The 15,319-nt window shown below is 47.1% G+C and overlaps 1 protein-coding gene across 1 annotated transcript; it reads right to left on the bottom strand.

The window, feature by feature from the left end:
- Positions 1 to 133: 133 nt before the first annotated feature.
- RAB5IF (RAB5 interacting factor) lies at positions 134 to 7,363 on the bottom strand. The gene is made up of 4 exons (XM_052650655.1): positions 7,051 to 7,363; positions 5,079 to 5,182; positions 1,710 to 1,839; positions 134 to 514 (listed from the first exon to the last, which is right to left on the bottom strand). Exons 1-4 carry the CDS (start codon positions 7,162 to 7,164, stop codon positions 473 to 475), a joined length of 390 nt encoding a protein of 129 aa, XP_052506615.1. The 5' UTR covers positions 7,165 to 7,363; the 3' UTR covers positions 134 to 472.
- Between the last annotated feature and the right edge of the window lie 7,956 nt (positions 7,364 to 15,319).

Raw genomic sequence — 15,319 nt, 5'->3', positions numbered from 1 at the left:
GAAAACATTCTACAATGAAAATCGTTATCAGATGCTGCTTGTACTGTGCTATGGACCATGCACATACTGCCATACTGTTTTCAGAAGACTTGAAATGCCCATGATTGGTAGTTTAAAAACTGTACACCTGATGGAGAAGGAAGACAATTTAATGTTTCATCCAGATCCAGAGGTGCAGCAAATTAAAGGACAGCTCCAACTGGCAAACAGGTATCTCACGATGGTCTCCAAGAAGAAACGGTTGGCGATGGACAGTTCAAAAGTGCTTCTCCAAAAGGTGGATGGTTCTTTAAAAAGTTTCAGGTCGCAACCCTTGCAGAAGACACTGATGCCCAACACACGGATTCTCGGTCCAGGAAACATGGGTCTTCCGGGCTCCACGTGGCTGGGGAGCCCCTACCAATCATGCTTCTGTGCTGTGACTAAGAGGGTCCTCTGGACCAGACAGGGAGCCGGCTGGGGCCGTGCACCGTCAGTCATAGTGGATGGCAGTGTAGAAGATGATCCAGATGACCTAGACAGGAAGGAAGCAATGTTTCTAGGTCCCTTCACCTAGAGGGTCAACACCGGCTCCTACTCCACCAAACAAAAGTGTCCTAACAAAGTGTGCACGGTGGACTTCCTGGAGGCTAGCCAACGCGCGAGCTGCTTGGGGGCTTATATAATTTCACTGAAAACAAGATGTCTCCAGTAGAACCCAGGACCACCTTGCTGTGCTCCCAAAGGACCCTGGACAAGTCTCTCCTCCTGCCAAACATGCGAGGGCTTGAGTTACAGATGTGGAAATGATGGAGGAAAAGTCAACTGTACTGCTAGCAAGGGTTAGAACTGGCAACATGTGAAAACAGAACTCACGTCATACCCTGTCAGCTTCGTATCAGAGCAGAGGTTCTCAAACCTGACTGTCCTTGGCAATCTTCTGGGATCTTTAAAAACAGAGAGATGCCCAGGTGCCACCTCCCAGAGATTCTGATTTCATTGGTCTGGGCTAGGGTCTATAACTTCTAAAATATAACTTTTTGAGATGTAATTCATTGTTCATAAAGTTTACCTCTTTAAAGTATATACAATTCAGAGGTTTTTCGTATATTCAGAGTTGTGAAAACATTTTAGAGCATTTTTGTTACCCTGGAAACAAAACCTATTCCCGTTATCAGTTACTTCCCATTTCCCTTTCCACCCCTGTCCCAACAACCACTAATCTACTTTTTATGCATATTGGTTTGCCTCTTCTCAACATTTCACATAAACAGAATCACAACATGTGGCCTTTTGTGTCTGCATTTTTTTCACCTAGCATCATGTTTCCAAGGCCCGTCCATGTTGGAGCCTGTCCCAGTACTTCAGTCATCTTTATGGCTGAGGATTTTATCTAGCCATTTGTCAGGTGATGGCAAATGCAAAAATTTCCATTTGGGGGCTGTTATGAATATATGTGTTAAATGTTTCCCAGTTTTCAATATGCAGCCAGAGTTGAGAATTGGGTGCAGAAGTTGACAGTGAGCCCTGCCTTCACTTACCACAGGGAGATCACCCCACAGTGCATCACCCTACATCTTATTAATAAGTCAAGAAAGGCCCTCCAGCCTCAGGAGTCTTGGAAAAACAGTAGGCAAATCACACAATGTAACTATCAGAGGGCTCCCCCTGAAGAACTGAGAGCTCTAGGAAATGACACACCCTGCTGTGGCATTCTCAGTGACACTCACCATGAACAAGGCAAACGATGTCATAAACCCTTCTTTCGTGAGCTCCCACGTGCCGCCATATTCTTCCTCGTCTATTTGCAGGTAGTTGCTGAAGTAGACGTACAGGACACCCGCGTTGATCAGGCAGAACCTGGAGCAAGGGAGGACAAGCACCAAACGTGAGCCGTAGGCGTGGAGGACCCAGGACTGCCCCCAGCATGGTCCAGCTCGGTCAGGGCTGGCAGCTGCAGTTAACCGTGTCATGGGGACAGATGAAATGATCCATGAAAACCCACCTAGGTCCTCAGTGGGGCTGCCCACTTGGTTGTGTTAGAGGGAAAAAAAAAAAAACAACCTCTTTTTAGTTGATCAGCAAGCATATGTAAGTTCTCCTACCCCCTTGAAGTAAGACAGAAGGCTGATGAACAATCCCAAATAGGACCAGTTTCTGACGGCCTCCAGGTAGCTGCAGCTCGGGAAGGGGGTGGCCATGGAAAAGACCCATGTGAAGCTACTGCTTCCTGGCCTAGTCGGGCAAGGGCAAGGTAAAGCAGCGCCTGATAATTCCCAATGGGAGACAATTTCTGAGTGTTCACTGGCAGCTACTACTCTTGATGCAGAGATGAACATGGCAGTGCCAGCCGCCAGCTCACCATCTGTGGGGGGCAAAAGCAACAGTCAGAGTGGACTGAAACCAGAGGGTTCAGAAAGGTCTCTGACCCCCGTCACATATGATCTAACTGGTGCAGGAATCCGAATCCTGAGAAGAGTGACACCGCACTGTGCTCCACTGATCGCTTGGCGCTGCAGCTGCGTAAAAGCGATATTCATAAAGGGATCAAAACTGCACCTAATCTTACGGCGGACCATATGCCTTAGGCCACACCCCTCTGAAGGCTGCAGTGGAAAATGCAAAGAGAACAGTTTCCTCCTGTTCTGCGGATGAAGTGTGAGCTGCTGCAGGGCATGGTAGGGCAGTGTGAGGATAGGAGTGTAAATCCTTGTGCAAGGCGAGGGGGTGTGCTATAGACCTGAGGCTGTCTGAGCAAGGTGAGGTTGAGGCAGGGTGTGAGCAGTCACTGTGGGCTTTCTCAGGCTGGAAAGAACAGGAGTTGGGAGACTGGTTTAGTCCTGTTTCAGGACATCAGTACAAATAACATTTGAGGACAGGGACTGAGAAAATGGCTGAATGGGAAGGCAAAAAGCCCCAAAGGCTTTGCGCCTAAGTGCTTGGGAGAACCATGGGTCCAGCAACCGAAGCAGGGAGTCAGGAAGAACAGGTGGTTTTTCTTGGATGTCACGCAAACTACAGTCCTTGGCTCAGCCATGTCATGGCTGCATCCTTATCTGCTACTAGAAATCTGGGGACCCAGCCAATGTGGCCACATCCCTCTGGCAGGAGTTTCATTTTGGACAGGCTGAGTTAGTGGCTCCTGACAGAGCCTGCTAATGGGACTCAGAAATGTCAGCGGGGCTCAGCTACTAAGCTCATTTAGAGTCTCCTACTGTAAGAGTGGTTGCTTAATGAGATGAGAAAGGGAAATACAAGTGAAAGAGACACAGGGTGACAGGGAGAGAGAAAATGGCTGACACTGGGCCTGCCTGCCAAGGGTCACATGCTAAGTAGAAAGTGAAGTCATAGAAACACAGTATTTAAACGTCTGGTGGTCAAGGAAAGGACTGGAAGTCTCCACACTGAGATTTAAGGATGGGCATCAATTTTATATTGTAAACAGGAGAGAACCACACAGCAAATGTATGGGCAAAGAGACAAGCCTGCTGGATTGGGGCGGGGGCGTGTGTGTGTGTGTGTGTGTGTGTGTGTGTGTGTGTGTGTGTGTGTTAGTTGCTCGTTGTGTCCAACTCTTTGCGACACCATGGACTGTAACCTACCAGGCTCCTCTGTCCATGGGAGTCTTCAGGTAAGAATATTGGAGTGAGTTACCATTTCCCTCTCCAGGGGATCTTCCCAACCCAGGGATTGAACTCGCATCTCCTGCGCTGGCAGGCGGGTTCTTTACCACTGAGCCACCAGGGAACCCTGACTAGCTTGACTCTTTGCTTTATTATTCCCAGATTGGGTGACTTCAGAGATATCCCTCAGGGCTCCTGTAAGACAAGACAGGTGCAGCGGGTTCAAACCACTGTTACCCTCTCTTAGAAAAGCGATCTGGGGAAGACAGGAGACTACTATTTTTGGCTTTTCGATTGCCTTCTGCCATCTCTGGCCATTTTCCTGGTATCTGCCTTTTTTTCTCATAGTAAGCTCAAATGGGGAGACCAACATTCTAAAAATGTGGTATGTATCTTCATACCACTTCCACTGAGAAGACCTCTATGAACCCCAGGTCCTGCCTGCATCTCATCATCCTCAGTGAGTCCTCATCAAATGTCCACTCTGTCAAGAGTGAGTTGGAGGATAAAGCCTATGGTTTCCTTGGACAAATAGTTTGCTCAGCATCATAAATCAAAAACCCTCTTTAGCTGGGAGAGAGAACTGTACATTCCTTTTCGGTTACCTTCTGAGAAAACAGCCAACTCAAATGAGTTTGAAATGATTTCACACTTTTCACCCCAGAGTAAGGAAATAAGACATGTGATCACAACTAACACATCTATGTGGTTTTCCAATGTTGAGTACTGACCGTTTGTTTTCCCTGTGTGAAAAGAGAAAAGGCCAGAGGTTTGCCTCTCCATTTCTGCCATAACTTGCCCACGACTCCCATCTTGAGACAATTCCCACAAATCTTTTAAAATCAACCTGGTGGGCATGCAGTGACTTCTTAACAAGCTGAGCGATGACCAGGGGCTGGTGTCAGATGCTGCCACTGGCCACGGGTGCACAACAGAGGAAGAAGGACCCGATCTCCTACTTTCTCGCTGCCTTTAAAATGTAGGGACCTGGGGCTTCCATGGCAGTCCAGTGGTTAAGTGCGTCCACTGCAGGGGACACGAGTTCGATCCCTGGTCTGGGAACTAAGATTCTGCATGCCGTGTGGCAAGGCCAAAAAAAAGGAGGAACCTAAAACAACTTCTGCCAAAGCCGAGATTCAGGACATGCAGCACAGTGCACGAGGGAGTGATCGTCAGGTACAGGAGCTCTTCCACCTCCCAAATTTGCCAAGACAACAAAGGCCACGTCAGAACTAGATGCCTATTACCAATAGGCAATATAGCAACCTCTTGCATGAGGTCACTACGGACCCATGAATGAATAAGCTAACCCAGATCTTCGTAAAGGTAACATGCCTGACCCAAGATATTCCCAGGCCTGTTGAACTGAGGAGTGCTGCATCAGACCCAGGAGGGCCATCATGGGGCCAGTTTTTTGCTTTAGTTATTACACACACACACAGAAACCTAAAAATACAAAAAAGACCCAAGACTTACCCTGCTATTCCCAAGAAACCTCGCAACGGTAACACTCCCCAAATGACACCTAGGACCACAGCAATGATCTGTCGGAACCAGTAGATCACATCTAAAAATTCATCCTGTAGAAAAAAGAGAGAATGCATGCGTTATCTGGAGGGGGCACCACAAGAGAGCCTTTTGTATCAGGTGAGGAACAAATCTTTCTGCTAAACTCATCTTCCAGAGAAATTTCCCCCCAAAGCAATGGTATTTGGTTCTCCAATCTCCACATCTTCTTCTTACACTAAATTGTGGTTAAAAAAGATACATATTTACTTATCTTGGGACGTCCCTGGTGGCTCAGACAGTAAAGAATCTGCCTGTAATGCAGGAGGCATAAGAGACGTGGGTTTGATCCCTGGGTCGGGAAGATCCCCTGGAAAAGGAAATGGCGACCCACTCCAGTATTCTTGCCTGGGAAGTCTCATGGATAGAGGAGCCTGGTGGGCTCCAGTCCATGAGGTCATAGAGAGAGTTCTTGTAACAGGTAAGGAACAAGTTTAGCAGAAAAGCTCCCTGCTAAACTCTTCTTCCAGAGAAATTTTCTCCCAAGACAATGGTATTTGGTTCTCGAATTCTTCTTGTACTAAATTGTGCTTTAAAAAAAAGATGATATATTTACTTAAGTGATGGCTTCCAGGGTGTTGTGCTCTAGATAAAAATTTAAAAAAATCATTTACCCTTTTTCCCCCAGAAGCTACAAAAATGAAATCGCTGTGACAGTAACTGAGCTACTGGCCAGTTATCTGACCTGGGGATACCTGGACAGACTAGCCACAGGCGGAAGGGCTGACTGTGAACCGATTCACTACCACTTCCCCACACAAGGAATTCTAAGTCAGTCACAAAGGAGGAGGTTGAATTAGAAACCAAAGTGAAGAAGGTGCCAGCACATCTAATTTTCATACAGGAACATGGAAGATTCAGGTTTCCGACCTTCCCAGGACTGCAGAAACCAGTCCTTACACAAAGAAAGCAAGCCATGACACAGCAAATCAGGGAGGTTTCACGGCAGCTGGGCAGGACAAGGGCACTTTCAGGAAGTGCCTCCCATTCACCCCCGCCCCCTTACAGGAACCCCAGGAAAACCTATTTCATCATTCCAAAAAAAAAAGGAAAGACTGCAGGTACAACAATCTTTTCAGGCCAACTGGAATCAAGCTATGTGTGCAATAGTTCCTTCCCCACCATGGAGCAGAGGTGGGGAAGTGCTCACACTCAGATCTTCTGAATGCATGTGACCACTAAGGACATCTTGAAGTTCCCCAACCATTCCTCACACACATTTGGTGGTCTCTCTTCGACCCGTACTCCCCACCACACACATGCACTAACGCTCACCCCTGAAAGGTGGTCTCAGTCTCCCCTCTTAACTCACACTTATTAGGGTATTCAGTTTTCTTATTCGACAGGAAAGCAATGGTAGCTCACCTTTGGTGAGCCTCACTATGTGCTAAGCACTTCAACGCAGCAGGTACCCCACTTCAGAGGTTTTTTTGAGACTCAAGTGAGATGATACACAGAGAGAACCGGACACATAGTAAGTATTCAATAGACGTCTGCTCTGGTTACTGCTCCTGCCAACGACGCTGGTACAACATCAGTCACTTACTCAAGATCCTGCTGGCACTAAAAGACGGAGATGGAATCGAACTCAGCTCAGTCTTGCCATTCAGGCAGCGACCTGCCTGCGGGGACAACTCCTCCACCCCTCCTTGCGGCTTCCCAAGTGACCCAGGCGATTTCACCCTTCGACCACTCTGTCATGAGCCCCGAGCCTGACAGCTGGGCCCGCGCAGTTCGCCCCGCCATCCTTGGGCCACCCGCCCCGCCACCCCGAACACTCGGCCAGGCCCGGACCGGGGCAGGGGCAGGATCGGGCCTGTCCTTTCGTCCCCGAGTCCCAGCTGGCTCCTCGAACGTGCGCCCCTGCTAGTCCCCACCGCACCTTGTCTTCCCAGGCCGCGTCGCTCCGCAGCACCTTGCTCCAAACAGAGACTTTGAGGGCCCCGTTGGCCAGTTGCGGCTGAGACGGCTCCTCCTTCCGCCGCCCGCCGCTCATCCTCCCGTCGCGCCGCCCGGGCCGGGCCTGGGGCGCGCGGGCCGATCTAAAAGGGGTCGAGGTCGCGGGTCACGAAGCGCGGGTCGGTGGTGGCGGCGACAGCGACAGGCTCAGCAGATCGGTTCAGCGGCGCCCCTCCGGCAGCCTGCACTTGGCCAAACACCCGGGCTCTGTTGGCTCGGTAGAGACCAAGCGCGCGGAAGGCGGAGCCCCGCAGCGCCGCGCGTCCTCCTCCCGCCGACGTGCACACGCAGCCAATCAGCGGCCGCGCAGCTGCCCGATCGCAAGAACAGACGCCGCTTCGGCGCAAGCGCACTATGCGCGGGGACGTGACGGCAAGCTTCCGCTGACCCGGCAGTAAGGTGAGAGGGAAGGGACAATCTTGGTAACGACGACGCCATGCGCGCCAGGAGGCGCAGCGGAAGCATAAGAACGATGTCACCGAGGAAGGCGAGGTTAAACAGGAGCTTCATCCAATCCGCCACAGCTTGTCCCTCGAGCAGCGGGGCAGAACACGGCCCTGCCTTACCCGAGGCGTCCTTTGGAGCCCAAGCCTTGCTCCCCGGGGACCCCAAGTTGCCTCTCAGGGTTTAGCCCTTGCTTGTTTTCCCCGAACCTTGCAAGTCCCTTAGGACCTTGTTCAGAACGTTCATTGTTTTGTGTAGTAGTAACTTAAGTGTCTCTTCACGCCTAGCGTCCTCTTTTGACAGATGTGAGCCCTGAGATCCAAAGAGGGGAAATGATTTTCTAAGGCTTTCGAGCGTGTTGGAACCAGCTGAGGACTCCTCAGGGGAGAAAGGTGGCATCAGAATATCTGAGCATTCTTCCAGCGAGCGTGTCCTTGCTACGCGCTTGGTTAGTGGTTCACGTGTGGTTCTGGACCAGCAGCAGGTGCATTACCTGGGAATTTGATTAGAGATTCAGATTCTCAGATCCCGCTCAGACCCATTGAATCAGAAATTCTGGGGTGGGGCCCATAATCAGAGTTTCGGCCAGCCCGCCAGGTGGTGCCCTGCGCACACTGTGCAAAGTAACCAGGCGCATGAGTCCTGTGTGGTAGGTTTATAGAGACAAAGTAACCTGCTCTGAACCACTCAGCTAGTACCTGGGTCTGTCTGATTTCAAAATCTCCACCCTGGGGAGTTTCCTGCAGGTCCAGTGGTTAGAACTCGATATGCTGTCCCGTGGAATTTGGTTCAGTCCCTGGTACCTGCAAAAAGACCCCGCAAACCAGAGGGGCGCCAAAGATGATACTGCAACAGACATTGCTTTGTCCGCACCTGGTGGTATGGCCATATACCTGACATGGGGGTACCCCTTTCGTCCTAACTTCCACATTATCAGCCCTCCCTCCTCTGAACCATCTCCCCTATGCAAACCTAGAGTAAAGCCTAACCAGCTCACTCCAGTTTGGACATGCATCACTGATATAAAACCTATTTTACAGACTCCCTGATGGCATGCAGTGCTGGAGATAGATGATTCTGTCCTAGAATGTTGGAAGAATACCTGGCCTGGAGCCAAAGACAGAAAAAGTTAAGTTTTTAGCCTGCTGGGTCTAGTGGCAGAGGATTGTAATGGGGAATCTGATGTGGGCTGTTAGGGAACTGAACTCGGAGGGAAGAGTAGGAGTAAAGAAGAGGAAGAGGGAGGGGAAAGGAGGAGAGTATTCCAGGAGATGAAAGCACGTCTGCTATTGGTGAGGAATAAATCCACAAGTTAGGGTCGGAAGGGGAGACTCGTGCTGAATAAGGTTCTTCCAGTTTTATTGAAAAGTGATGTGCATCACTGTGTAAGCTTAAGGTCCACGGCATGATGGTTTGATTTACGTATATTTTGAGATGTTTACCAGAGTAGGGTCGGCTAACACCCACCTTCTGAGATAGATACAATAAAGAGATAAGAAAGACAAATATGGAAAAGGAAAAAGAAAATCTCCTGTGATGAGAACTCTTAGGATTTACTCTTTTTTTTAATTTAAAAATTATTTATGTGTTTATTTTTGGCTGCACTGGGTCTCCATTGCTGAGCTTGGGCTTTCTCTAATTGCAGCAAGTGGGAGCAACTCTAGTTGTAGAGCATGGGCTTCTTATTGAGGTAGCTTCTCTTGTTCCACACCATGGGCTCTAGGGCCACGTGGGCTTAGCAGTTGTGGCACGTGGGCTTAGTTGCCAGGCAGGTAGAATCTTCCTGGAGCAGGGACTGAACCCGTTTCCCCTGTATTGGCGGATGGATTTTTAACCACTGGCCCCCCAGAGAAGTCCAAAATTTCACCATATTTCAGTGTGTAGCTCTGTGACCCAGTGCGGTACATTTGCTGGTGGTCGCATCCATTTTCAGAACACTTTCATCATACAAAACTGAAACTCGGTGCTCATTAAACTATTAACTGCCTACTCTCCCTTCCCCTCAACACGTGGCAATTACCGTTCTCCTTTCTGTCTCTGGATTTGACTGAGTTCCCCATGAAGAGGGTAATTGCAGCATCTGTCTTTTTCTACTCGCTGATTTCCCTTAGCACTACATCTTCAAGGCCCATCTGTGTCATAGCATGCCAGCATTTCCTTCTTTTGTAAGGTTGAATGATAACTTTCTTAAATGTCCACAGTGTATACATTCTGTTTATCCACTTATCTGTTGAGGGATACTTGGGCTGCCTCCACCTTCTTGCTATTGTGAATAATACTACAGTGAATAAGTGTACAAAGCATCTGTTCAAGTCTCTGCTTTCAATTCTGGGTATATACTCAGAGTGGAATTGCTGAATCATATCATACTGCCTTTAATTTTTTGAATTATTACCATACTATTTTCCATTCCCACCAAGAATACACAAGAGTCCCAATTTCTCTACATTCTCATCAACATTTGTTTTTTTAAACAGTCAACCTAATGAGTGTAAAGTGGGATCTCATTGTGTTTTGATTTGAATTGTGATGTCAAGCATCTTTTCACTTGCTTGCTGACCATCTGTTTATCTCTTTTGGAGAAATGTCCATTCCAATACTTTGCCTATTTTTGAGTCTGTCTTTTGGGTTTTTGTTGTTGACTTCTAGGGGTTTTATGTATAGAGTAGATATTAATACCTTATGTGTAATTTGCAAATAAAGTGCAATTTGTCTAATTTTTTGATCGTTGTTGGTGTTATGTTCAAGAAATCATTGTCAGTCCTATGTCATCAAGTTTTACCATGTTCTCTTTTATAGTTTTAGCTCTTACGTTTAGGTCTTTGGTCTATTTTGAGTTAATTTTTAGTTATTCTTTTGCATGTGGATATCCAGTTTTCCCAGCACCATTTGTTAGACTGTCCTTTCACCACTGAATGGTTTTGGCATCATCATTTGACCATATATGCGAGGGTTTATATCAGGGCTGTCTACTTTATCCCATTGGTCTGTTTGTCTGTCTTTATGCCAGTGCCACTCTTTTGATTACTATAGCTTTGGTAAGCTTTGATATCAGGAAGCGTGAGTCCTCCTCCTTTGTTCTTATTTTTCAAATTTTTTCACTTATTGGATATCCCTAGATAATCCATATGAATTTTAGAATGAGTTTTTCTATTTCTGCCAAAAAAAAAAAAAAAAAAGGCATTGGGATTTTGATAGAGAATGCAGTGATTCTGTAGATTGCTTTGTAGTAACAATATCAAGTCTAATCCACAAGCATGAAATGGTTTTCCGTTTATTTGTATATTTTTTAATTTCATTCAGCGATGTTTTGTAGCTTTTTTGACATGTAAGTTTTTCACTTACTTGGTTAATTCCTAAGTAATTTATTCTTTTTGATGCTATTGTAAGTGGAATTATTTTCTTAATTTACTTTTTGGATTTTAAAAGTAATTTTTATTTATTTATGGCTGTACTGGGTCTTCGTTGCCGTGCACTTTTCTCTAGTTGCGGCAAGCAGGTTTCTCATTGCGGTGGCTTCTCTTGTTGCAGAGCACCAGCGCTAGGGCACAGGCTCAGCAGTTGTGGCACACAGGCTTAGTAGCTCTGCGGCACGCAGAACCTTCCTAGAGCAGGGATGGAGCCTGCATCTCCTGCATTGGCAGGCAGATTCTTTACCACTGAGCCACCAGGGAAGCCCCTCCTTTTCGGATATCTCACTGAAGAGAAATAGCTGATTTTTGTATCTTATAACATTGCTGAATCCATGTATTAGTATAACAGTTTTTCTGTGTCTAGAATCTTTAGGGTTTTCTACATATTGATCATACCATATGCAGAGATAACTATTTCTTCCCCCTGCTGCTGCTGCTGCTAAGTTGCTTCAGCCGTGTCCAACTCTGTGTGACCCCAGAGATGGCAGCCCACCAGGCTCCCCCATCCCTGGGATTCTCCAGGCAAGAACACTGGAGTGGGTTGCCATTTCCTTCTCCAGTGCCTGAAAGTGAAAAGTGAAAGTGAAGTAGCTCAGTTGTGTCTAACTTCTAGCAACCCCATGGACTGCAGCCTACCAGGCCTGTCTATGGGATTTGCCAGGCGAGAGTACTGGAGTGGGTTGCCATTGCCTTCTCCTTTTCTTCCCCCTAAGAAGAGTTAATTCTTTATATGTCATATTGTATCATATTTTGAAGCTCTGATTGGAACCCCAAGATTCACTACATCTATCTTTACAGGGGAGGACAGTGTCACAGAAAGTTTTATTTGGAAAGCTGCTTAGATCTTGCAGTCCAGCCCAAGGTCACTTGGTTAAGTTAGAGGTCCAACAGGCATCTTAAACCTCATTTGTGTTCCTCCTCTTATCTTTCTGTGCTGTGCTAGTCTCTCAGTCGTGTTTGACTCTTCGTGACCCATGGATTGTAGCCCGCCAGGCTCCTCTGTCCATGGAGATTCTCCAGGCAAGAATACTGGAGTGGGTTGCCATGCCCTTCTCCAGGGAATCTTTCCAACTGAGGGACTGCACCCAGATCTCCCGTATTGCAGGCAGATTCTCTACTGTCTGAGCCACCAGAGAAGCTCAAGAATACTGGAGTGGGTAGCCTATCCCTTCTCTGGAGGATCTTCCCAGCCCAGGGATTGAACCCGGGTCTCCTGCATTATAGGATTCTTAACCTGCTGAGCTCTCAGGGAAGCCCCTTAGCCTTCTAGGAGCAGACAAAGCCAAGCTGGCAGCGTGCAATGTCCTTGCCTAGAAAGCATTCATGGCACTGAGACTGGTTCCCTTTCTTCCTTTCACCCAAAGCTTTCCTTATCTTAGGAAGTGGGGAATTTGGCTGAAACCCAGTGGATCCATCTGGTTAAAATAAACATCTTGGGTGGTCTAAGATGGAAAAGAACTTGATGAAGAGTCAGATTTGGAAGGAGAAATTTTGGCTTTGTGAGGTTTTTTTTTTTTTTAGCACCAGTTAAATGTATGTCACTCTTGGGACCAAGAGTGTTCTCTTAGTTGAATGCCCCTATACCACTGCCAGCTGCTTGTAGCCGGGTTTGGAGGAAGGTGTGCTCTGAGGGGCAAGATTGTGGCCTCAGAAACAGATGGAATCACAGAAACCAGGTGCCCTGGTGGGGGGTAAAACTAAAGAGCTGTGAAGAGAGCACTGGTTGTGAACTAGAGGCCTGAGTTTCTTCTTTTAGCCTAAAAGAAATATTTTACTAGTATTTTTGAGCCCTTGCATGTGTGCAGGCTAAATTGCTTCAGTTGTGTCTGACTCTTTGCAACACTACCGAACTGTAGCCTGTCCATGGGATTCTCCCGGCAAGAATACTGGAGTAGATTGCCATGCCCTCCTCTGGAGGATCTTCCCAGCCCAGGGATCGAACCCACGTCTCTTCTGTCCCCTGCGTGGGCAGGCCGGTTCTTTACCACTAGTGCCGCCTGGGAAGCCGACTGATCCCTTACCAGGAGACAGCTTTACTAAATGTTTTACATACATTTGTTTTTCTCCCAAAGCTGGCTGAGATCTTAGTCATTATACTGAACTCCTCTCCTGTAAACAGTAGTCCTTCCCTTATCCATACAGTATGTGTTCCAAGACCTTCAGTGGATGCCTGAAACTGTGTATATCCTAGGTATGTTTTCCCTATGTGTACATACCTATGATAAGGTTTAATTTATAAATCAAGTACAGTAAGAGCATATCTGAATTGCCAACATCACTATCGTTGTACTTTGGGGCCACTATTAAATAAAATAAGGGTGACTTGAACACAAGCACAGAAGTATAGCGGATCTGATAACTGACCAGGCTCCTGAGTAGCAGGCGGGGTGAGTAGCAAATACAGCATGAACCAACAGCATAAAGGGGTGATTCAGATTCCAGGCCTGAGGGTGGGAGACTTCATTATGCTATTCAGAACAGCATGCGATTTAAAACTCATGAACTGTTTCTTTCTGGCATTTTCCAGTTATTATTTTCAGACCAAGGTTGACCGTGGGTAAATTAATGTGGAAAGTGAAACTATGGGTGGGAGATTACTGTACCTTTACTTAAAGAATGTGGATTACTTATGTAATGAAAATGACCATCTCAAGAAGGCTACACTTAACCTTCAGGCCATTATAGCTTCGAGAAGTCAAATGGTCTTCGGGGACTACTTGGTGGTAGCCTTCTTACCGTGTAACTTTGAAAGAGGATATGCTGTCTTCCCAACCCAGCAGTTTCCTGGGGAAACCAGAACCCTGATTATAAATGATCAGGTCCCTGGAGCAGCAGCAAGAGAATCTTGTTTGGCATCACTGAAGGGTGCAGATTCCTGGACTCTCTGGGGGTAAACTCTCTTGATGCATAAGGACTGCTTCTCTGGGTCATCAGTCCCAGTTCTGCCACTTAGAAGCTGTGTGGTATTGGGCAAGTTACTTTAATTGTTCTGTATTCTTCTCAGCCCTGTGCCGAAAAGCCAGATAACAACTATTTCATCCTCCAAAAAGATGAGTATTACTGTTCCTTTCTATTGATGAGGAAACTGAAGCTTGGAAGTGGTAGACCGAATTGCCTGTGGTCACAACAGTTAATTAAGTGACAGAGCCAGAACTTGTACCCACGCTTAGATCAGAGGAATGCTTTGGAAAACAGTAACGCTGGTAGTAGTGACGATTACGTCCACATCTCCCGAGTTTATTCTCTAAAGTTCGAGGGGCTAACAGAAAGGTTACAGCCACACCAAGGCATACTTGGGCCCTCTTCTCTGTGAGCTTTCACATTTGCAGCTTCCAAACTAAAGTGTCCTTTTATAATCCAGAGTCCTAAATTGTACCCTGAAAGTGTTAAGTCTCTCAGGCATGTCTGACTCTTTGCAACCCTGTGGGCTGTAGCCCACCAGGCTCTTCTGTGCACGGGATTTCCCAGGCAAGAATACTGGGGTGGGTAGACATTTCCTTCTTCAGGGGATCTTCCTAACCCAGGGATCAAACCCGAGTCTCCTACACTGCAAGCAGATTCTTTACCACTGAGCCACCAGGGAAGCCCCTGAGTCCTTCTAGCATGTTCTTATTCTGCCAAACCCCAGGGCTAACTGTCCAGCTTGAGGGATACTGACAGTGAAGTGGGAAAACCAGGACCCTGAATAAATGGAGCTGGGGCACTGTAATCTGGGGAACTTGAGCAGGGAGGCTCCATTTCCAAATTCCTGATAACTGACCTATGGTAGAGATTAGACGTCCAAGTACATCTAGGTGTACTGGGGAGAAACCAGAAGCCCATTTGGTTCAATGAGAGAAACTTCTAGTGCTTAGCTCAAACCACGTTAGATAGCTGGATGCCAGCAGGCAGTAAACCATCCATCATTAGTTTACACAAGAGAGGGACTGACTTCAGGGTGACCTTAACACCAACAGAGGCTTGAATTCATACCCTGGTTTCACTCCACAGTAGCTGTGTAGGTTTGGGCAGGTAACTTAACAAATCCCATTTCTTTAGCTATGAGAAGGGCATGTCATTTTCTGGTGGATGTTAAGTGTGTACAAGAGTTAATGTTTGGGCTGCTAAGTAATTTCATTATAACAGAAATACAACGCACAGCTAGCTTAAGCAAAAAGGGGAATTTACTCACTTACATAATAGGGAATTTCAGAGATGGTGCTGGTTTTAGACATGACGAGAGTCCATATTATCACCTCTGCTTCTTTCTGTGCTGGCTTCACACTGTCGCCACACTCCTTCCTCATTAGGAGAGCGGGAGGACGAAGCTGCCAGCTCCCTATCTCCTTACAGCAT

Source organism: Budorcas taxicolor, chromosome 13, assembly GCF_023091745.1.
Source record: "Budorcas taxicolor isolate Tak-1 chromosome 13, Takin1.1, whole genome shotgun sequence".
Taxonomy (NCBI): Eukaryota; Metazoa; Chordata; class Mammalia; order Artiodactyla; family Bovidae; genus Budorcas; species Budorcas taxicolor.
This window is presented reverse-complemented; position numbering and strand designations above follow the sequence as displayed.